The sequence below is a fragment of the Hylaeus volcanicus genome, chromosome 4, assembly GCF_026283585.1.
Source record: "Hylaeus volcanicus isolate JK05 chromosome 4, UHH_iyHylVolc1.0_haploid, whole genome shotgun sequence".
Lineage (NCBI taxonomy): Eukaryota > Metazoa > Arthropoda > Insecta > Hymenoptera > Colletidae > Hylaeus > Hylaeus volcanicus.
In genome coordinates this window covers 28797160-28820814 of record NC_071979.1, presented here as the reverse complement: position 1 = coordinate 28820814, position 23655 = coordinate 28797160, and the positions used below count along the sequence as shown (strand labels likewise).

General features: G+C 44.8%; 1 protein-coding gene across 4 annotated transcripts in view; it reads left to right on the top strand.

The window, feature by feature from the left end:
* Positions 1 to 333: 333 nt before the first annotated feature.
* Positions 334 to 23655, top strand: part of LOC128874835 (max dimerization protein 1-like) — a 172415-nt gene continuing 149093 nt past the window's right edge. Inside the window, exons 1-4 of one of the 4 annotated variants that reach the window (XM_054119933.1) lie at positions 334 to 491; positions 3653 to 4459; positions 10762 to 10855; positions 11290 to 11319. In XM_054119933.1, the coding sequence (XP_053975908.1) occupies positions 4405 to 4459; positions 10762 to 10855; positions 11290 to 11319 (179 nt within the window). In that variant the 5' untranslated portion in view covers positions 334 to 491; positions 3653 to 4404. Of the gene's footprint in view, positions 492 to 544; positions 683 to 708; positions 898 to 1687; positions 1915 to 3652; positions 4460 to 10761; positions 10856 to 11289; positions 11320 to 23655 lie in introns of those variants that run through there. The other 3 variants (XM_054119935.1, XM_054119936.1, XM_054119934.1) reach the window with 3 other exon arrangements.

Sequence of the window (23655 nt, the reverse complement as noted above, 5' to 3'; positions counted from 1 at the left end):
GTTAGCACCTTATTATTCGATTCGATCAGTAACAGCGGATTTGATCGATACGGTAATACGTGATATGCGAATTCATAATTTTGGTATATAGTATAAAACGAAGGGGATATTTATTCCGAGAATGTCATGCATCGAAAGCACACGCACGATGGCGTGCAGGAGTGCGAGGCGAGGAACACGGGCCCAGCTGTTTGTTTTGTTTTCGGGCATGAGATTCACGTGACACCACCGGTGCTGGTGGCGGCTCATACGGCAGCCTCGTGTTGTCATCAGCGATTGGCCGAGGCAGTGCACTCGCGCACCGCTCGGCCAATCAACGTACCCGTAAGAAACGACGCCTGGTGCTTCTACGGTGCAGAGACGTTTGACATCGATAAATGCGTGAGAGTGCTCGCGAAGTGCGGAGGTATCAGGCTGTCGCTCGCTCGTCGGCTTGTCGTAGTCGTCGTCGTCGTCGTCGTCGTCGTCGGGGGCTCGTGGGCTCGTCGTCGGTCAGTTCAAGCCTCTTTTTCTTTGTCCTGACCAGCCCCCCCCCTCCCTCGCAGTACCCGCGAAAACCTGTGCAGCGGTAGTGTTAGGCAGTGCCGATCCACAGTGACCCGTCTTTCTTTAACGTCGTCGCTCAGCTGCGCCTACTTTCGTGTGCGAGCGAACACGTATCCGGCGTGCCAAATGTCACTAGGTGGACGATAGAGTCGAAATACACTCGATCCTCTACGTCACACACACGCACGCGTTTACCAGTGTCATGTACACAAGACGATTGATACCACAGCCACGCTAGAACGTTGTCAAAAAAAAGTGCACGTTTAACGTATTGTCAGATACGCGACATACACACACTCGTGACTCTTTAAGGTTGCTTTCGCGTATTGCGTGTCACTCCTTTCTTACACGGTACGTTCGATTCCTGCGAGCGAATCGCTTCTGGAATCAATCATCGACGTGACTCGATTCAGTCTGTCGAAACTCGCTTCTCTAGTTGCTAAGCGTATATCTCGCGTATAGTTTGAAGTTTGTAGGTTAAATCTACATATTTATAATTAATACATTGCGAGGGAAAAATGGACTAGATATCGAGTGGCGAGTGAGTCACTGTTTATTAGTTATTTATTCGATGGCAGTGAATTTAAAAATAGTCAATCTTGCAGGTGGTCGGATGATATTCGACTGGCGATTAGTCGATCATAATATTGTCGAGACGAATATTTCCCACGATTGCCAGGTACTGTTTGACAACGCTCGAAGTTAAATAATTTCAATCGGTCATTGAGAATGTTAATTCGAAATACTTTAAAATGAAGGAAATGCGAAATTCGTAAAGAGCGAATCGATTTTTTGAATTTTTAGGACGTGCCTTTGTACAACGTTCTACGCAGTCGATGTGTGTGCACACCGCCGTGTTGCTGTTGTTTCTCGCATGGGAACTCGTTACCGATCGTATACACGCATTTTCATTTACGTTTGCGCGCGTGTGCGTGGGCGTGTTGTGCGGTGTGACTTGCATGTGTAGTTAAAATCGCTCGGCAGTCAAGCCGAGAACGGAATCAAGGGAGCACCTCTCTGTGTTCTCATCCTGAACGGAGAACCAGTACGAAGCACTTACCACGTTCGGTCTGGTCGCGTACGATGCGAGTTTCTAGAAGATTTGCTGCGCGTTGTTTCGCGCGTGACAGCGTACGTTTTCTCTGACGGGCAAATTACAGTTTTATCGACACGGGACTTTACGAGTGTTCGTCTCGCTGAACATTGCACATTGCGATGCGTGAGTTTGATAGGAATCGTTGACCCCACGAGAAGTTGACCGAGTTACACGCGTGGATCGTGGAAAAACGGCCGATTGATACGTGCGCGAATCATTTTCGCAGTATTTTCTTGCTACATCGAGTTTAGATGAATAGAAACGTGATCAAAGTGAGTGAATATTCGGAACTTTATTCTTTTAATAAAACCTATTCTTCGCTATATATATATATGTATCTTACAGTAAAAAATTCTGAATTGAAAATATTTAATTTTTGTATCTTCATAAAGCTTCAATAAAAGTCTATACTTTGGAGAAAGTACATAGTTACGAAAAGTACTTATTCCACGGAGTCGTTTACTTGAGTGCGTGCTATTTTTTCCGTTGTCGTCTAACTTTTTCGTAACGTTCGAATTGGATTGCAGTCGCGATTGTCGTGGACGTTTGAAATATCCCAACATCTAGATTCTCTTGTGTTCGCGGCGCGCGGCTCGGTAAGATCTACGCGTTCAAGGTCGCTGCACAAAACAAGTAGCCGGCACGTAAAGTGGTCGCATATACACATGCACGTCGCACACCGTCAGCGATATGCTCGCGGTTCTGACCAAAAATACTAGTTTCACGAGAGCGCGCGCGCGCGCGAGTCAACCTGCCCACCGATCGAGGTCAGGTCCCTTCGCGTTCGTTCGTCCGCGATAAATTACCGGCGACACGCGTAATCTCGACCAGTGGCGCATTATACCTTAGCGGGGCCCAAGACCAAATTCAATTTCCGAGGTCACTCGCCCAAAGAAAAATCTAAACGGTTGACAACCTTTCTAAAATTCAAATATTCGTGGACGAGTTCGAACACAAATCGAAACCTGACAATTTTTGCACTTTTCTCATCGGAGTATCATCCTCAGAAACGAATCTAATTCTAGAAGCACTTCTGACGGGAGGTGTCTCAACTGACCTCGCGAATTTCTAGATTTTTTATGGCTCATTTTGGTTGTTCGTTATACCAACATTTACTTAATTTAATTGTTGTACAATAGTTTAGAAACGCGAATAATAGGAAGAGCAAATATTACCGTGTATGAATTGTTACGCGAGATAATGTATTACAGTAAATACTAGGTTGAAATGACTTGGCGGAAGAATAAATGTCAAATTAATTTTTTATTTGATCGTCAGCGAAGACATAGCAACGCTTTCTACGAATAACATTACTCTTCTTTTTAAGGTCTTTAAAGGTCGCTTTACGAATGAAAATCTTTGAGTTTAAATAAATGATAGGAATCGATCGAACGGTTTTTCCCGTGAATTCAACAAGTTTCAATTCGAAGCTGGCAGTATTTATCGGTATCAAGTTATTTTCGGATGTAATAATAACCTTGAGGTTTTGAAAGATTTTAAGGGTCTCCTTTGATCCGGGCCCTAAGCAGATGTGTTGTTTGCCTGGGGAATAACACGCCACTGCAGGTGTGTAGTCAGGGATACTTATAGATGCGTACAATGACCTATGGTTGAAGGTCATTCAAGGTTGTTGAACGCCAGTTATTCTAATTTCATTCCGAGAAGAATGGAATACAAGATAAAGAACTCGATTGAATGGAAAAGGGAATTTGATTCTCATCTAGAAGTCGAACGAATAACAGTAGTGGGGCTCTTAGCGTGACGTTTTGTTTGCCTATAGGATAATACGCCACTGTTCTCGGCCCTCTCGACTCGCCTAGTGACTTCGGTTATAGTGCATTCTTTCCAATCGCGTCCGAATGTTTCTCTATCTCGAACAACACGCTCTCGGTTCGCTCGCATGCGGCTCTCCGCGCGAAGAAAGTTGTAGAGCAAAGCGCGACGCGACGTATTTTTCGCTCCTGATTCCGGGGCGTTCTCTTTTCAACGGTGTTTTTGATGTGATCCTAGTGAATGTTGTGAAACGAAGGTGAAGGAAGAAGAAAACGGACCGACGAAGTCAGCCAGAGGGTGATAAAGAAGGGAAAGAAGAAGACGGTGGAAGAAGGGTAACACAAGTGAAACGTTGAACAAAAGGGGAAAAGAGCATCGCGAGGGACGAGCAAACTGGCAGACTCCGAGTGAGGGACGGACAGCGAAAGAAACAGAGACACGAGAAAATTGTTGAACTCGGGGAACAGACGACGGAGGGAGAAAAAGATATATTCGAGAAACAGGAGCGAAGATCGGGAGAGAGAAAAAAGAAAAAAAAAGAGACGGTTCTTGATGTCTATCGCGGTTGGAGAGGCCTGGCCGTCGATCTGCCGTCCGCGAATCTAGCGCCCGTTGGAAATCGTGCCTAGCCTCGCGCGTGTGTGTGTGTTGTGTGTGTGTGTCGTTACGTGCACGTAAAGCGAACGCAGCCAGCGAGGCGCGCGGACGGACGGAGAAAAGGAGGAAGAGGTGGCGGAGGAGGAAGAGGAGGAAGAGAAGGAGTGGGGGTAGAACAGGCGGGTGGAGAGAAAAGTTGGAGAGGTGGCAGCAGCGCCAACCAGCAACATCAACAACAACAACGCATCGTCGCGGTATTACGGGGGCTGCCGGTGTGTGCGTTTCTGAACGTTTATCGCGTTGTGTGTCGCGGCGCGGTGCAAGTGCCCGGGGGATTGCAGGGGAAGAGGTAGTGAACCGAAGCCGCCAGAATTACGCCAAACCGGGGAAATATGAGCATTGCTGCCCTACTACAGGCCGCCGAGTATATTGAACGAAGGGAAAGAGGTGAGTATTGCTCTGCCGCTGCGTTCGTTTCTTTTTTTTTTTTTTTTTTCTTCTTCTTTGTACCCCCACCGCGATGGAAGCGCTGTCAAGTCGAGCCGGCGTGTCGCGTGTGTACGTGTGCAATGTCATTGGCACATGGCAACTGGCGTGCGTGCGCCATCACTGGATATCTCGGAATCGCGACCTTTGTCATTACGCCTTTCCTCGCTTCGATGATTCCACGTTCACCGTTTTCTCCTGATTTGTCGATCCTTGGGACGAATTCAGGTCTGGTTAGAATTTTCTCGTTCGGTTTCTCCCACGTGACCTCTGGAGACCGAGCTCCGGAACGGACCCAAGAGGCAGCTCGAAGTTTGCTCAGCGCTTCGGTCGTACGATTTTGGAACTAGGGCTAAGGAGACTGTTCGAATATTATTATCGAAATAAGAAAGCTGCATCTCCGTCAGTGACGTTAGCGATTCTTAGTAGATGACTGTCAAATATAAATCGCTCGACGTTTTCCATTTCTAGTTTCGAAAATTTCAAAGATTAAACGATTCGTTACGTAAGACGAAGGACGTGAACTTCAAGTATTTAAATTTACATACCGAGAGGTTGAGATTGTGGATCTGATAATTTCTGGCGCAAAACATTTGAAGCTATTTTCGGAACTCTGTTTCTATTTCAGCATTATTCCATTATATACTTTTCGGACAAAATATTTTCGCCGTGAGCGTACCAAGAGAAATGTACAAGTATTTCCCAATTCTTCGTCTTCTTACATCTCTCGAATAAAACATTCCAATTATATTTCTCGAACAATCGCATCGTCGAGGTACTCGCGAACAAATTAGACAAGTCCAGTCCTGTTCGAAACGATGCGCGTGACCTTCGCGGATGGTGTTGCTCCTCTGACGCAACATAGCGCACGCCTGTTTCTCGGGCCACGCCGGTAAACACCGGGCAAATATATGCGCCTTGTTTTTTTCGCCGCGCGCGGCACAATCGTTGCGTGTCGTTTTGCTGCGTAGGTCGCTTCACCGCGTTCGTGTGCGGCAGTGCGTGAGAAGCGTCAACGATGATCTCATTTTATCACTCCACTTATAATACTGCTGCGTCGTTACCCGACGAGCTGCACGTTCTCTCTCGCATGTGCGTTACGAATCGCAGCGTTATCGCTCTCCTCTTCGTCTCCTGTGCATTTCGCGAAGCTCCATGGCTTCTGTTTTCTTCTCTCGCTACCCAGTGGTGGCCCTACAAGAGGCGAAACGGGGCAAAAGTCATTTTTTTAAAAATCGATTACTTCAGAACAATTCGATTATCGGCGGTTTTGAATTCAGCGTCACGTGTCATTCTCTGGGTGTTACTAATACGCCGCGATTCAAATCTTCCTCGATAGGTTTTCATACATCATCCGAATCGCTCGGTGACGTAAATAACCGAAATACACGGATCACAATAAAACCTTGCGTCGCTTTGCATTTCGCCTTCGAATAGCTCTGTCGAGATTTACGGTGTCGTAATTCTTCTTTCCTGCTTCTTTTAAGATCCGCGTGGTACGGGGCATCGCTCGCATCACGTACACACGTTCAACCGTACACTCGAGGAGAGAACGGCTTCTTTGTTTCTCTCCTCTCCCTCCATTACGTGCATCGATCTCTCCTGGTTTAACCCTAGGAAGATTGAACCCACCAGTTCTCTCGCGTTGGAGTTTTCTACGTTTCCAAGCAATCTGGGTATTTCGTTGTTATTTAACTTTTATCGAAACTAGAGTCGACAATAATTGAATGCGAAGGCACAGAATTCATTTCTACATTTAATAATTTTAGATATTTTTTTATAAACAATAAATACAAAGTTTATCCGTTATTCGAATAAAATATCGTGTACAAATTCGACGAGTCCGAACCCCAGAAAGAGCTTTCCATGTCGGTTTATTGGCCGCTCGTGAGGAACAGGGGGAATCACAGCGAATCGTCGATCGAGCGTTAACTATTATATAGATACGCGAGATAAGGCTGTTACGTTATATTAATTGGCCTATTTGGCACGGGCTTCCCTCAAAAGCGCCCCCAAACGATACGACCGCGTAAAAGAACGCTTATTAGCGCGGAGGCTGAACGATTTTCTCCGGACTTCGTGAGCTCGTTGCGAAATGGTCGAATTTCTAACGGAAGTCGCGGATACCGAGCACTTTCGTAACAATACAACGGTGATTCCCAACCGCTTCGGCGTGAACGTTCATCTTTTTTTTTAAACTTAATGTAGGAACAAATTTATCATCACTCGCGCTAGATTTACATCGATAATTTACAAACTAAAATTATTTCAGAGTACATTAAAAATCGAATTTCGATTCTATTTATACGACTCGAATTTTATTCGTACGTGGATTAATTCGTTAGTTACTGACGCGAGCAAATGGGTGTTTGTACGGATTTAGACTTGAAAATAGAAAGCGCGCGCACCACGACGAATAACAGATTTGGGTCATAACCGTTAGAGGAGGGTTAACGTTCGATTTAGTGGCTCGCTACGAAACAAACGGTGGTCACCCGAAAACGTGAGTCACGAGTTTGAATCCTTTCAGAGATCGCTCGGGTCGACCCTGTTTACACATCGCTGCCACGTCACAGAGATGGGAACAATTCTCGATAATACGCTTGTTTCTTCCGAATGCATTCGTTCCTTTACTATTTCTATATTCGATGTGTTCGAGTACAATTTATTATCCGGTTAAATTAAATTTTCGTTTATATTAATTTTGTTCGTTTATATTTTTCTGCGACCTCGACGTTACTCCGTGCTTCGCGCGACGAAATGACGGTCCGTAAAAGGTTAATCGGCTTTGGTTCTCCGATCGCAGTGAACGCATTCACCGAGCGTCAAACTAATGTCCCCGGCTGGCATTAGCGAATTTCGTCGCGCAACGACTGAGTTACGCGATGAATGCGTCCCAGCGAATCAAATTGTCCGTACACGAGAAACTTGGAAGAGTGCTCGACGCGGAATACAGTTTCCTGCACCTCCGCGACTATTCGCGGTGAATAGTCGGCGAATCGGGGGAATGACGTTTTGCAATTCCCCTTTCGCCGGGAAACGTAAATTAGGGAGAGCCTTGCGAAGTAATAGAAGTCCAGAAGATAGAGGAGAACTAAATAGAACAACCAGAAACCTCGAAAGATTTCTTATATAAAGAAATCTTTCGAGGTTTATATAGAGGATATATTAAGAGTAGAAATTAATTCTGTGCTATCACATTCGATCGTTTATAACTGTAGTTTAAGTAAAAATATTTATTCGATAATTACTAACTTTCTAAAAAAAGAAGACGTTACGGAACTGTGAATATTCTATTAGATAAATGGATAAGAGGATATGCAATTGAAATTCGTCGCGGTCTAAACAGCCGACACCATCGGTTAACCAAAGTTAGATGGCTGAAAGTTATTCCAGAGATCATTTCCTCTCGTAATTTAAGCTCCACTCGACTTGTCCATGATACTGCTCTTTGCACCGTTCTTCAGGTCCGAGTAGAGCACATTCGGGAGCGTCGTGCACTTTTGCCTTCGCTCTGTATTCGTTCGGTGAACTCCAAAGGGCCAGGGAATGTTTTGTTAATTCATCGCTCTTCCTGTCGACTATCTTTCGCTCGTTCGTTCGTCGCGAAATACCTCGAATGACTGAACTTCTTTCGTCGAACCGTTCTTCGTTACTTTTTCTTTGTTTTCTTTCCGATGCTGCGAGACGAGCGAGTTTCGCGGTTGGTATATCATTAGCATCACGATTCCCGTCCAAGATTTCAGTTGCTCTCCATCCAACAGAAGCTGTTTGTTTAACAAAACTTACATCGTTATAGAATTTAAAATTTAAAAGTGTGTTCTGGATTGAACACGATTCAGGAGTGTTTCGAAAACTATTTTAGAAACTCGTCGAAATGTTCTTGCTAAGCAACAGCCTTGATTAAACGACAAAAATAAATTGTCCAACGCACGAAAAATATTTAATAATTCCTCGTCAACGGCTTTCGGTGAATAGTTTAGCGTCAACGAGCGAGCGGATGAAAAAACCAAGGGGCCAAGCAGAGAAAAAACAAAATCTCCGCCATTATTTGCGATCCTTTGTTCCAGAATTCCCACGCACAGACGGGTTTCCGTGTTTTGTTGAAATTTTTGGAAATAGCCGTCGCAACCCTCTCGATCTCCCGTTTGCTTCTACGAACGAGTTCCATAAGGTCTACTTCGCCCCCTATATTTTTGTCTCCCTCGCTTGCCTAACTTTGGCGCGCTATTCACGTCGCGAATTTCTCTTTTGCATGACGCGGCACAGCCTTATGGTCATGGCATGCGTGCGAGACGCTTTTCTTCTTTCACGAGGACAGATGGTCGATGTCGCGGGCGCCCGTGTTCTTTTTCACCGGCTGCCATTAGGGCTGTTGTACGATGACGAGGATCGGCCCGAAGGACTCGTCCAAGGAGCCATCGATAATTTATATAACAATTCGTGCTTGGTTCTTCGATAAGTACTTCCTCGACGAGTATAGAATTTCTTATCAGGTTTTCAATAATTGATTCTTCGATAACTAAATAATACTTTAATGACCGTTATTTTAAATAATTGAGAAACTCTTTCATACCTATTTCATTTGACTTCGAATAACGTTCGGTCCGTAGGTCGTTCGATTCGTCCTTGGAACAGAACGTTTTTATTTTTGCAACCTTTCAACGCAAATCCTCCCCGTTGATCTTATAATTTTTATTCATAATCGACACCATTCGTCATGGTAGCTGATCTTTATGCGATGTTAGCGGCGAGTTTTTGCTCCACGGTGTCCTCGGATCCTCCCGCTGCCCGTCCTCTTACATAATATCAATTTCTCGATTGATGATCGAGCACAATTATCCGTACGTTCGCGGTTGGAGCGATTTTAACGGCGAACTACGGTCAGTGCTATTTTTGTTCGTTGATAGGCAAATTTATGTAACGGTAGGATTCCTGGTGGGAAGCGTCGGATACAGCAGTTGCCGCCTTCCAGTGATAAAATCGGTTCACTTTTAAGCGGGGTAGCTGGCGATCTGTATCTAGAACCGAGATGGATAGGATCACGCTACATAAACACAATCAATGGGCACATATAATTACATTCACGCGAAATTTTATATTTTTACTCCATTCAACGAGACGAGTCACCAAGTATAAACACGAGCACGTGAGCATTGCAGGGCCGACTTACGGATTCCGGATTTCCGCAAAAATCCAACCATTTTTTAACATGTTTTCAACTTACCTCGTGGCCATACTTACCAGTGAAGAGTACCTAGAATCATAAAATACACATTTGGAAATCGTTTAGGTTTCTGCCGGGTCATTAAAGTATTATTTAGTTATCGAAGAATCAATTATTGAAAACCTGATAAGAAATTCTATACTCGTCGAGGAAGTACTTATCGAAGAAGCAAGTACGAATTGTTATATAAATTATTGATGGCTCCTTGGACGAGTACTTCGGGCCGATCCTCGTCATCGTACAATCATTTAGGGTTCTTTCCTGCAAGAACCCTCGGCAAAGGACCATCATAAATTGAATTGTAACATGTGAAAGCCAATGAACGTAGTCGCGGAGCCGATCACGTGAAAAGCGAGGGAGTTCTTTGTTTTTACTTGCAATTAGTGACTCGTCTCGTTGAACGGACCGTAGATAGGAATTTTTCTTGTCTCTGATTGAACATCGATATCTACATGCCACCTTCGTTAACTCGAAAAGAGGAAGAACGCTCGAAAGAGTGGAAATTCTGTTGTCACGTCCACCTCGTCCGTCGATGGAAACTCGATCGCGGGAATTTCGCGGAATTTCGCGGAGTTTACTCTTCGCACTCGGTATTGTTGCGTTTTCGAATTTATTCGTCGGATAGACGGTTACTCGTTCGTGGAGGCAGCGTTAACTGAAATCGTAACATAAATCCCACTCTTTTCGTGCGCGCGGATCGTCGATGGCCGCGCGAACCTGTGTTCACGCGCAGGCTTTAATGCCGCAGTAAGTTACGTTAGCAAGACAGAACGTGACTATTCCGCCACGTTCGCGGCACCGTGTGCACTCTTAACCCTTTCCGTTCGAACGGTTCCAAACGGCATCGCCAACTTTAACCTTTCGCAATCCGAATTCGTTTTCTCGCCTCTCGTAGTCTATTTCACATTAATGCAGGAGAAAAATGATTATTTCGTTGAATCTCGATGCGTCCGATGCGGACAGTTAGTCTATAAAAATAGTTTTTTAGACGTGGCGAATATCAGAGCTCCGCTAACCGACTGTTGGTTTGTTGCAGAAGCTGAACATGGCTACGCTTCGACGATGCCGATACCCGATGATATGCGGACGGTCACAAAAAGGCCAAAGACGAAAAAATCCCAGGGCAGCAGGCGAGTACCTTCACTACCACGACTCATCAGCATTTCAATTAATTTTTTTTTTTCAATATCATAAGAGCCCCTTTCGGAACTTTTATGACGAAACCTACTATTTTTAATATCGTTATTAAAATATCAGACGAAGAGTTAAAAACGTCATAGGTACTTTGATGTTAATACAGAGTACACGCGATTAAAGAATGTAATAAAATATAGCCCGTCCTTAAATTTTGCAACGCGTAACTAAATAATCGTGGGGTTAACTTGAAAATTCTGAATACAATTGACGTCGCTTTCGCGAACGAATTCCGACTAACGAAACACGTTTTATTCTTTTGAAGTTTGAAAGTTTCCTCGCGACTTTAAATATCTCGTCCCTTCCTCGCCGTCGCAAGTAAACGATTTCAACGCTTTGAAGTCTAACAAGAACGTTCTTTCCATTGCAGGACTACTCATAACGAGCTAGAGAAAAATAGGTGAGTACTTTATTTATCTCATTAACTTAATCCTATTCCGTTCTCCCGTCTTGTTTCTCTTGTACAATCAGACTGCCGCGTACGCAGATTGTCGACCGGAGAAATTCACCGCGGTGTCGTGTTATACACGGTGTGCGTGAAGTAAAGGGAACCGTTAGTAAGTTAATATTAATTTTCACCGTTTCTAAAAATGATCGAGTGATAATAATACTGGTAAAAATACGCCAATTTTAATATCGAAAAACGTAAACACTTTTGGAAACATGTAGGAATTTAAATGGAGAAACGTAATTATTTTGGTAAATACAATAATGGTAACGCGAAAAATAAATTTGTTTCTGTATCGAACGATTCTTTTTACATAACAGCGGGTTAAGCGATTAATTCGCGTATCTGGCGTCATTGTTGGCCATTAACGAACTTCTTGAAACCCCGGTTTAATGGAGGCGACGAGACTGGGTAGACCGGGGGTTCGCAGTACTTTTTTGTTTGACAAATGGTCGTCCCTCGTCGGGCACCGCGTGTTAAATTGGAAGCAATTTACGGTTATCTCGCGTCGTTGTTCGCAGTGCATAAAGGACTCGGGGCCGTTAATTAACATGCGTGATACGTGTGATTAGACGCGACCCTTCCATACACCAGGTCAGGAAAGTTCGAAATGGAGCGGAACAATGCTCGACGAGACGCTCGGTGGAACAGGTTTCCAAGGGTGCCTGCACTAACCCCGATTGTCGACGTGATTTATAAGTCGCGACCCGTGTCGTTCTTACTCCTAGAGTCCATGAAACGGTTCGCTAGATCGTGATCAATGGGAGCTTTGAATCTTAAATTTCCCCGTCGTTTCGCAACGATTCGATCAAATTACTAAAAAGAAATACAATATTTTCGTTAGTTAGGCAGTTCGTTAGTTCCGTTGGAACGTTAGGAGAAACTAACAAAAAAAAAAGTTTCAGCCATTTCGGCCAAAGAATTTTAATAGTTTTGTATTCAGAGTAGAGATCGGGTGTGTCTAACAGGAAACATATGGCTACGTTTAAGAAAACTGCAGTTGCATCCGGCAGGTGCATGCATTCTCCGAAAACGCACAGTTCTGGGAAAATAGACTCTTCTAAATCCAGAATTATTACAATCTCGTTAAAAAAAACAGAAGGAAAACATGGAGTTTAAAATGTACAGCAAACGGTATCGAGAACTCTCGGACGCTCGAACGTCATATCTCGCAATGCTTCGCCGCGTGGCCTCCTCGCATACACATCCGCATCCACACACGCGCGCACGTACACACACACACGTACACACACACACGTACACACACGTACACACACAGACACATCCATCGATCGGGGATCAAAGGGAACATCTGATCCTGCAATCCGGGCGGTCCCGTTCTCTGCTTTCCGCCGTTCGTTATCGGCACAGACGCGAATTCACGTTTCATTTGGCGAATTTATTTTTACACGCGCGGTCTTCGGGTGTAAAAGCTGCGCACGCGTGTCTCCTCGCTCGCTCACTTCACTCGGCTGCGAACGATCCAAAGGTTAGCGATGCGTGTTTTCGGCGGTAACGGATTCGTGTGGGCTCGTGACGGCGGCCAGCGGTACAAAAAACTGCCGAGGGAGCGGAAATGTGCATAAACGTATAAAAAAAGATCCCAGGCAGGCTTTGTTACTCGCTTGTGTACACCTTCTTTTTTTTTTTTCTCTCCTTTTTTTTTCGCCGCACACCGGGAACAGCCAGAGTACAAGAACTTCGGCCACGGTAGAGCACGCGCGCGCACACACACACACACACACACACACACACACACATATAGAACAGCAGAGAAGGATAGTCGGAAGAGGGATTTGGGGCGAATAAAGAGAGAGAGAAACCGTGTGTGTTTGTGTACGGCGCTGTGGGGAGAGAGCCTATCGATTTTTTTTGTCCCCGAGCGACGAAACTACGACGGGCGTTTGTAGGGTGGGGAGGGGGGTGGTGGGTGCGTGGCACAGAAACGGGGCAATGTAAAAGCCCACCGCCGACCAACCGCCCCGTTACACCACGTAGTTAGGTTACATAACGCAACGCAGCCACGAGACGTTCCGTGGAATCCGTGGCACACGAGGCCCTCTCTAAGCGTGCGCCCGACACCGCGCCGTTTAACATCTCGACAAGGCGGTTTTCGCTATTTTCGAACCCGCGCCGCGAAATACAGTTTTTTCCCCTCGTCGCGGAGTCGCGCGTCGGCTACGATCGGGCAGGTTTCGTCGGCGTTTATGACTCTGTTCGCGACGGTTCTTTAAGGCGACGCTCGCGGACTTCTTTTATCGGCAGAACGCTTCTTGTCTCGATCGAAAGTTCAGATTCTGGATATTTTTGGCTATAGAGCACGGAAATCGAGACGATGAAATTTGTTGGCACGAAAGAAGCGGTTTCGCAGAGTATAAAGGTCTGAAAATTACTCTCGCGTTGCATCGGTCACTGTTATCTGCTCTTTCGGGCCGCTTAATGATACTCGTCGTGCAGGTCACGTTCGGAAACGGGTTCCGTAGATTGCCCGCGACGTCCTGGTCACGTAAAGATAGAGCGATGCAATAGCTTGTAATAAAAAATATCGCATTATTCGTTGGGGGGGGGGGGGGGGGGGGCCTCCCCCCATAAATTGTCTATTTTCGAAGCGTGTAGCAGCTTCGGAAACAACCTGAAGAAAATAAAACTCGAATGTCTTCGAGTGGAGCCCCGAGCGTCAAGTGTCTCGCCAGCGAGACTTGACGTTTTTTTAAACAATGTTTCGTATACCGTCTCGTAAACCAACAAATTCTCCATTAATCTCTGCCCTTCGATCTACAAAATGTATATTTCTAAAAGTTGCATTTCCCTAAGGAGCACCGTACAAAAAGTTGCAACGTAATTCTAAACAAAAGATTCCCGCGATAATTTCGTTCCGTATTTCGAGCTCTAATTTTTATTTAACGAGTAACGGACAAATGGTCGCGTATCTCTTATTCGTTATACGAAAGTTTTATCTGGATAAGAATTTGTTCCCGTATCGGCGCTGAGAGTAGTATGGCTTTCGGTTCACGTGCGCGGTTGTTTTAAAGCGTCGGGTATCGGCTGACGTGTGAGCACGGCAATTTCCAATCGGAATAGTATGTCATCAGAAACACGACAGAAGGCCTTTTTGAGGGTGCATGCAAAATGACCGCTCCGGTCGCCGATTCACGCATGGTTTCAGGACTAGAGGACGACAAATAATGACGGGAATTTTAATTAATTGCCGTAATAACGACACACTGCACACACCGCACGGCGGACAGTGAATTTGCATTTGTTTTCGCCAGCAGATCGCGACGGTTCTCGGTTGCATCGTGTCATGAGCGCGCGCGCGCGCAAGCGGAAGTAGTACCGAGAACTGGAACGGAATGGAAATTTTTCAACGTTGCGGTTCTACAGCGATAAACAATAGTCCAGCGATATTTCACTATTTCAATGAAGTGATTTAATTCTGGGTTCTTTGTCCAGCTTATGTACGTTCTAACATAGGTAGATCCCATTACTCATAAATGATTCCTATCATTCACGATGTCCCATTTTAACATATTTGTCGTTGTAAATTCACGAGAGTATTACTGGTGGATTGGCGAGGCTTTCCCGATGAAAATAAGTCCAAACACGACCACGTTTGGAATACTTTTTTAATTTTATCTAATTCGCATAAGTCCATTCATGTTGATTACGCACAACTAAAAGTGATTCGAATAGGCTCATGTTTGAACTCATTTTAATCGGGAAAACTTCACCGATACGTTCGTAACGTTTTCATGAAGATTTAACGAAAGGTACAAAATTTCATGTTGTGCATCAGTGGTTAGGAAGGATCGACTTCCAACGCGTCTCTTAGCTCAGTATTTCATGTTTATATGCTAGCAGTTTCCCCGTTCACTTTGAAGTGCTCGAATTACCATTTGGTTCTTCGAATTTTAGACGCGTTTTTCTTGAAACGGCAAGATTGAACTTCGAGTACCGAGAACGAGTGGATATCTCGTTACGCCAAGAGTCGCTTCCGGTAAGAAAGATTCGTGCTCCGTTGATACGAAATAGCCGCACGATGCGTGCATGTTAACGAAACGATACCGACTCTTTGTCGTGCGCGAGTCGCGTGAAATTTAAGAATCTTTATTTTCTCGTTTCCGGTGCTACAGTCGCCGCACCTCCTTTTCGTTTAAGGATATCCTCAGAAATCTACAATCAGACAACGGAACCTTCGAGGCGTAAACATCGAACTTCAACGCGATGTCAACTCCAACTTACGAATCCCCTTTCGGAATATAATTCTTGCTGACCTTGATTAAATATGAAAACGACCTTGGAAGTTTGCCCAAAAATATCTTCGAACGAATTCGAGAGCAGTTCGGTGTTTCTCGCGAGTCATCCAGTATAAAATTCGGTGAATTGATTCTCATGTCGAAATTCAACGTTTCGCGCGGGGGCACGCTGGGAGATTCTCCGCGCGTCTAACAATAGAATACAGAAGCTCGTTAATTTCTATCTTTGCCTGCATTTTTACGACTGGAGAATTATTCTTATCGCGGTGTTTCTATTGTCTTCGGCTATATTTCGGTCGAAGAGGATCCCAGAGTGATTTACGATCGCGGCGCAATTTGCTGGAGTGCGAGCCGGTAAGATCGCGCAACCGGTCGGATTTACATCGGCGCGCAGATGTTAATTTCCCAACTGTTGCTATTTACGACGACGGTAAAACCATTTGAGCGGGCGAACGAAACACGCGTTGCCGGCGGGTTTCGAGACAATGAAATTTTAACGGGTGAGTCGATGTTCGCTTGTGCCGCGAATTAATCCACCGGAATAGTCTCGACCTGCGTGAAACGTGGTTCGATTTCCACGACCGTCGCGTGAAAAGGGCAAACAGGAACACCTGTTTTAATCTACGAGCGTAATATCCGCTTACAAGCAAAAACTTTACACCGCGTACACGCTATTAAAAGTTCCACCGCCACTAATTTGGATCGTTCATTGGATATTATTTGGATTGTTAATTTGATTGTTTCGCTTGCCACGCATGGGTTGTATTCTCGAGTGAAAATGGAAATTATTTTTGTTTACGTTTGAAGTATTTCTTAGGGTATCAGGAACAGATTCGCGGAGCTTACTCGATGAAAACGAGTCCAAACACGGCCACATTTGGATCACTTTTAGTTAGGCATCATTTTCAGAAATCATGCCGATAAGTGTGAAAATAAAAGTAGTCCGAACGAGGTTGTGTTTGGACTCGTTTTCATCGGGAGAATCTCGCCTATCGATTGACGCTATCTTCGCGAAGAAATTATATAAAACGTACCAACTTCAGGTTTTAATACCACTCGGTACAGATTACAAACATCTCGATACCGAAGGCCTCCGTACTTCCTATGTACCATTTATATCGATCATATTCACTAGCGCTCATAATAATATTTGTTCTGTATTACGCGTCGCGACATCAAAGGACCAGCGTGTGTACATGTCCCAGTGTCATCGCGTGGCCCGTATAAACAATCGGGGTAGCTCTCATCCAGCGCTCCGCGAGATTCCGCGTCGGCGGACTCGCGTAAATTTCGAATGGCGTCACTCAAACGGAAGAAACGCGAGCCCCCGCGTCAGCCATCCGAGACGCGTGTTTACGCGGAACGGGGAATCGAAACTGGTAATAGAGCAACGTGTAAATCAACGATCGCGATGCCCTGGCAAACAAGCATTGTTCGTCACTCGTCGTAACGAGGATCCTTCTGTGTCCGCAGCCTAATAAGCCCGCATTAGGTGTCGGTTAGCTGCAATTACGAACGTTGGTGACTGTTTATCGTTATGCAACGGCCGTGTCGTCGCGGTAGGTGGACATTAAAGTTTATTAACAGCCGCGCGCGGCTATTATTCCTCTCGAAGCGCGGTCAGTGCTGCGATTCGAGGGTCGCTCGATCGCTGCACAGCGTTTCATCGAGACGGGTGAATTTATAGGTCACCCAGATGACGAGTTGCGTCTCGAAAAGAACGTTTTCGACGGAAGAACACCATTGCTATGTTTACTCGGGGAAGTCTCTATAAAGTTTAGAGAAAAGCAGGTAACGTTGCGAAATTTCAATCTTGGAAGCTCCGAGACTCGAACAAAAATCGAATATCAAATATCGAATTCGAAACTAGTGCAAGATTTAAGGTCCGCGATTCTTTTGTAACTTCTACTGTTCCTGTCCAATCCAGACGAAATTTTCTCCACTTGCTCTTCACGTTCCAACGTATAGTACATTCTAATTAATTCTTCAAATATTACCCACGATCGCAATCATAAATTAGTATAAATCGAAAAGTGTCCAGACGTGCGATCGCAACGGGAACAAGGGTGTTGAAACGACAAACTTCGCGGGCAGCCTATATACCTGCCAAGTCACGTCCATGCAAATAACCCCGAAAATGCTGAATCGAATCCTCGGGTGCTCCGAAATCTTAGGGCGAGCAAGAAAGTTTCCGCACGAACGGCTCCCGACCCCGAAACGATCGGCTTCCTGACTCGGAAGGCACCGGCGACCGCTTTCCCCGAACCGATCGCCAGATCCGCGGGAACCGTCGATTAATAAATCACCGCGTTCCCGTGGAAAGTTCTGCCGCGGATTTATTTTAGACGGGCGGCGTGCAACGCGCCGGATTTAGGACAAGGTGTCATTGGCCTCGGCGTTTCGCACGTTCGCTAGGCGCGTATCGTATGCTTACGCACCTGCGTCGTCCCACTTTCGCGGCGTGTCCTCGGAATACGGGCGAAATCAATCGCGGGTGGAAGGTAAACTGCGAGCCGCGGCGACACGTTCGCGGAATCACCGACGACGATCGCGATCCCGCGGTTAAGCGACTGATGTTGCACTTCCACGCGTTCTACGTGCCAGCCTCGCCCCTCCAGCGTTTGCCAAACCTTGCTGCAGATGCCGCGACTTGGTCCAGTCGTCGAGGATACGCCATTCGTCGCCGAGAATTAATCCTTTGCACTCGAGAGGTGACTCTCAGTCGCCATTTGCTTTCAAATCTACGATACCTAATGTTTCTTTAGGTTTCAATTCTTTGGAGTTCGAAGTGTCAATTAAATGATTATGAATCATTCTCAAATCTAGATAGCTTAGGAATTCATGGCAATAGAAGGCTAAGAAACATCTCGAGTTGTTGGCAGATACCAGAAAAAAGGCTTCGAGTGCAAAGGGTTAAATAGCGACAGGAGGGAGTTGAAAGGCGGGAGGTTTGACTAGTCGAGGCCGAATGTTTTGGCTGCTCAAGGTCGCTCTATCATCTCCTTCGCGAGAAGCGATTCGAATCGATGTTCCGCTACCGGAATCCCCTGTTTTATCTACGGTCCTCCCCTCGTCTCGCTCGAAACCAAAGTCAAGCCGAATAGCATATCTTCCTCGAAATTTCAAGACACTGTGTTAGGTCGAGACACTGAAAGTTGAATATCGATATAAAAATCGAATCGAGGCTGAACCGAGTCAATAGCTAAAAAATTACGTACACAGTGTTTCCATATTTTTTAACACGTAGATGGACTATATTTTAATATTTTTCTATAGCCCACTCATGCCGCACCAGTGGTAATTGTTTGTCCAACGGATGAATCGTGGAAATCCGGAAATAACGAAGCCTTAAATGTCCGCCTCGCGTTTTCGACACACGATTGCGTCGACGAAGAAGGCTTGGGCGAGCGAAAAGCTCAAAGGTTCAAAAAATGGCCATGCCAGTGGAAATTAAGCCACCGTCGGGCTCGTGGGGAGCACCAGACTGATTCCTGACCAATTTGAAATGCATTGAATTTTAAAGTGTCCCCCTTTGTGCCGTTCCCGCGCGTTAGAGGCAACTTCCGGTTAGACTGCACCACCCGTGCCCGTGCCGGAGCGACATAATTTTTTGACGACGCGTACACGGGAAGTAAGTATTTCGGACGATGTTGTCGAAAGTCTAAAAAAGCGCGTCAAAACACTGGCGATTCAATTCGACTCGATGGTTAGGAGAAGAAAGAAACGTAAACGAAGCATTCTTTCCTGTTTGCGTTAAAAGCCGAGGGTCTCTCTGCGACGAATAATACATCTTACATGACATAAATGCATTTCTATTATTTTGTTGCGATACATCGTATCTCACGAATCTTATGTAAACTTCTCGATTATGTCATAGATTGAGGTTACCTTTAATGATATATTTTCCGCGCCCGCGAAGGTAGCTTGCTAAACAGGTTAGGAAAATGATAATTCCGTGTAACACAGGCTGACGCTAATTGCACTTAAACCGGGTATCGTATTTATTGAGCCCGTGGCGCGTTATTATACCGTTACCATAATTAATGCCTCTCGGAAAATTGGTAACACGCCGGTCACGGTCTAAGTACCTGATATCCAATCGCGCGATAAGTATACTCGGTTAGTATCTCGAAATTAACTAACAAATTCGTGGATCGAATTTTATTTCCTCTAATTCGATAAGTAACTGTTGCTGCACTCGGATAACGAAAACGAAAAAAATAATTTATTCAAATGGAAATCCGTCCGAGTGGACTCATTCGAATCAAATTCTGTCGCTAATTTCGAGTCACCCATCGAGTGTCAAATAATCCTCGCGCGCGTTTTTCCTCGCGTCAGGAGCAATTGGAAAGTTTCAACGCGGACGTTGTAACTAATTCGTCGCATCGTAAGCGTCGTATTTCCACGCTGAATATTCATTTAGCAATTTTCACTGGGCGTAATATCAACGGGGCGCTGCAGCGCGCCCGCGGCTATCGCGTGTGGCCAATAATTAATTTAACATCGGACCGACCGCGCAAATAACATCGATCGCTTATTCTTGGGCGTGTACGTGCTACATAGTTGGAATACGGGTGCATTTACACTGCTTCATCACTGGCGCTCCGCGTAAGTACAAGCATTTATCAGATTTAAAAGATGTATGCACTTACGTATGCTGCGGCAACCGGTGCATTTCGCCGCTAATGCGTGCGCGGTGCACGACTCTATCTTTCCTCGCGAATCTAAATTTATCGACTGGATGCGTACGCTGTTTTTCATTCCATCTTTGTATTTTTTTTTTTTTTTTTTCTACTCTTGACGGTCACCGTTTTAGATTTCCTTTTCGAGAGATAAAAGAGGGAATTGATCTTATTAAACGAGTCGAGTAAATTATTACCGGATACAATCACTTTTTTTATTTATATTGTATTACAAAGAAGAAGAATTAGGTGACTAACGAGCCAAAGTAGCATCGGACAACAAAGAGTAAAAGCGAATTCGGTATCGTGGCTCATCGTTGACCTACCCAGAATCGCATTAAGTTCGAGATAAGACGAAAAAAGTGCGTCGTTCACGAGAGGCGATTAGCGTGCTTCGTCACGTGAGAAGATAACAATTATCTAGAAGCGTATACAGTTATTATTCTCACTTTAGTAAAGGAAGTATCGCAAAAATGACATCTCCTTGCCCCGTAAATCGTGATTGTCTAATTTTAATTGTAATCGAGCCTGGGCGAAAAATAATATTTTCTGTAAATAAGATAACAATTATCGCGATGATTACTCGGAGCTACGTGTTAAAGGTAAAAATCATTTCGTACGAGAACTTTTTTTATTCTTGTATACTTTCATTTTTCGAATGAAATAATTTTAATAAATTCGAAAAATAAAATAACTTCGATCGATCACGTCTGACGTTAAAATAAACAAGTTTTTATTTTCACGCTATCTTCGAGACACGTGCTCGTGAATTTTCTTAATCGCGTTAAAAGGCTATCGAAATCGTAATAACGTTTCATAATCGATTGGGAAACAAGTGAAAGTTTCGATCGGATTTCCAACGAGCTTCGTTATTCATATTCGTTGCACATGCGCTTCATTATCAAACGTTCTCGTATTTTACCTCGTATCTTATCTTATTGTCACCCACGTGACGAACATGTTGTAAATTCTTCGGGTTCAATAATTCTTTCGAAAACAAATGACGCGTTCGGCAACCATCTTTCTCTCATTAGCTATGCTCGTTTTCGTTGCATTTTATTCTGCGCCAAATTAATACCTCCATCATTTTTTTTTTTTTCGTTCGACGGAGACCGCTTTTAATCAAACAACACTATTACCGTTTCAAGTATTGTTATTGCGACGCTGTGTGTAATTTTTTTTATCGTAATTTCCAAGATACCAATATCAACTTTATATTTTTATAAAGTGGATATCGATTGTTTGCGTGTGACAAAGGACGCAGATAACATTGAAACATATTCAATTACAAACAATTGAATTCTTCAAAAGCGTTTATTGATCAGCTTCAATTGTGTTAAGTGATATGCGATGTCCACGTGATATCGAACCAGAGTCAACCAATGGACGTACCGAGACTCGAGACATTCTCGATACGATGCATTCCGTGGAGTTCGATCGAAATTAGCTGACCGCTCAAGGCCACCGAGCCTTCATCCCCACCACAAAGTTTAACGAACCCTTTTTTCCCCCGCTGGTCTGTCTCCCAGCATTCTATCGAAATATCAAAGAGTAAGCATTTCTATTCTCTCTTCATGAATGCTTTTTCCACTCGGTTCACACGTGAGAAAGACTTATTAAAGAGTGACGAAGTCAGTTCTTCGACTATTTGTTCGTTACTTTTACTATCGTTATAAAAGCTGCAGCGGCCCGTGGCAGTTACGTAAGTTCGATAAAAGCGTTTTCGCGTGCAACTACAAAAGTGCCTCTTCGCTACGCGTACTTTCGCACTGTAATCGTCTTGCCACGTAACCAAAATTGTCGAGCCACGTTAAGTAATAGAACGACGCGTGACAATTTTGCATAAATCGGTGTCTCTCCAGTTTCTTCGATCAGTCCGTCAGAAATGATACCGGTAGTACCGTTTTCGATTCAATTAGGATAAATTACGCTTATCCAGAGTCTCGTTGATTCGAGAGAAATTCGCGATGAAAGAATTGAATTTCTTTGTACGTTGGAAGTAACAGAGGCCACGTAATCGGAAAAGTCACGTCGTGCGATTGCAGCGCGCGGAGAAGCATATTCATAGAAACGCACGTGCTCGCCAGCGAGGCGAAAACTTTCCTTTCGCATCGCGCTAACGACCGTAAACGCAGCCGAATTCGAGGATGCCTCGTGGGCCCAACCAGAATTCCTGATTCGAAGGACGTAACGTACGTAAACGCGGCCAGACACTTCGCGGTTGGTATATATCATTTACAAACGGCGTTGCATCGCAATGCGGACCGAGAACCTTCGTGCGCGCCTCGAGAATCCAAAGCAGCGAAGAGAAGGATAGACCAGGGTTTCCCAACGAGGACGATGGCTCTCTTCGCAGCCTGCACCTTGAGCTTCCCAGAGTTTTAGGCCTTCGTTACATATATGTAGATGTGGTATCCACGCCTCCCATACCCAATAATAAGGAGTCAAATAAGAACACGAAACGTAGGGTACGGGATTGGTCTTGTAGGTAAAGCGCGGTCGACTGTGGATCCGAGGATCGTGGCTTCGAATCCCCGTGCCTTATTTTTCGTTTAGACTCCTACATATGGGGGCTCGTCCGGGATGGGGGGTTACAGCGGCAGAGGACCGGCCAGTGACGATGAGTGACGATGAACAACAATGCCACGCGAAGGACGGTGTCGTGTTGACGGTGGAGCGGGCAACAATGAGGCGTCGAGAGAGAACAACGTTCCAGAAAGAGAGAGGGGAGTACACTCGCGAAAGAGGGTGCGGCGCGCACTGTTGTTGAGACGCGAAACCCGAGAAAACGGCCTCGATTATCGACGTATATATATATATATATATAATTTGTTTTCAGCCATTTCGACATAATCAGACCTGCACCACCTATCAAAAATCGCCATAGACTTTCCAGACAACCCAATATGTTACATTACTGAATTGTGCACGCTTCATTTTGCGACATCGAGCTGTCCGTCGAAAGTCGTTATCGGTATATCGGTTACCAGTATTATTTTCTACGGGATTCGTGAAAAGAATTAACAGATTTCACGCTTCCGTATTCCAGTATCTCATATCTATCAGTTTGTCCCTGTCTCTATCCATGCTTCATCGTATGCCACAAACGTTACATTTCCCCGTTAGGCACACCCTCCCCTTGTTTCAAAAATAAAATGATTTTCAATCATAAAAATCTCGCAAATGTATAAGACCCATCTGGTAATCACTTCGAAGTGTTTTATGAAAGACAAACGTTGTTGTTACGAAAATTTATTAGGTTGTCCCAAAAGTTTCTTTCGCTTGATTAACAAGTAATACATGCGCAATATTTTATCTTTTATTAGGCTGTCCAGAAAGTTCGTGCCAAT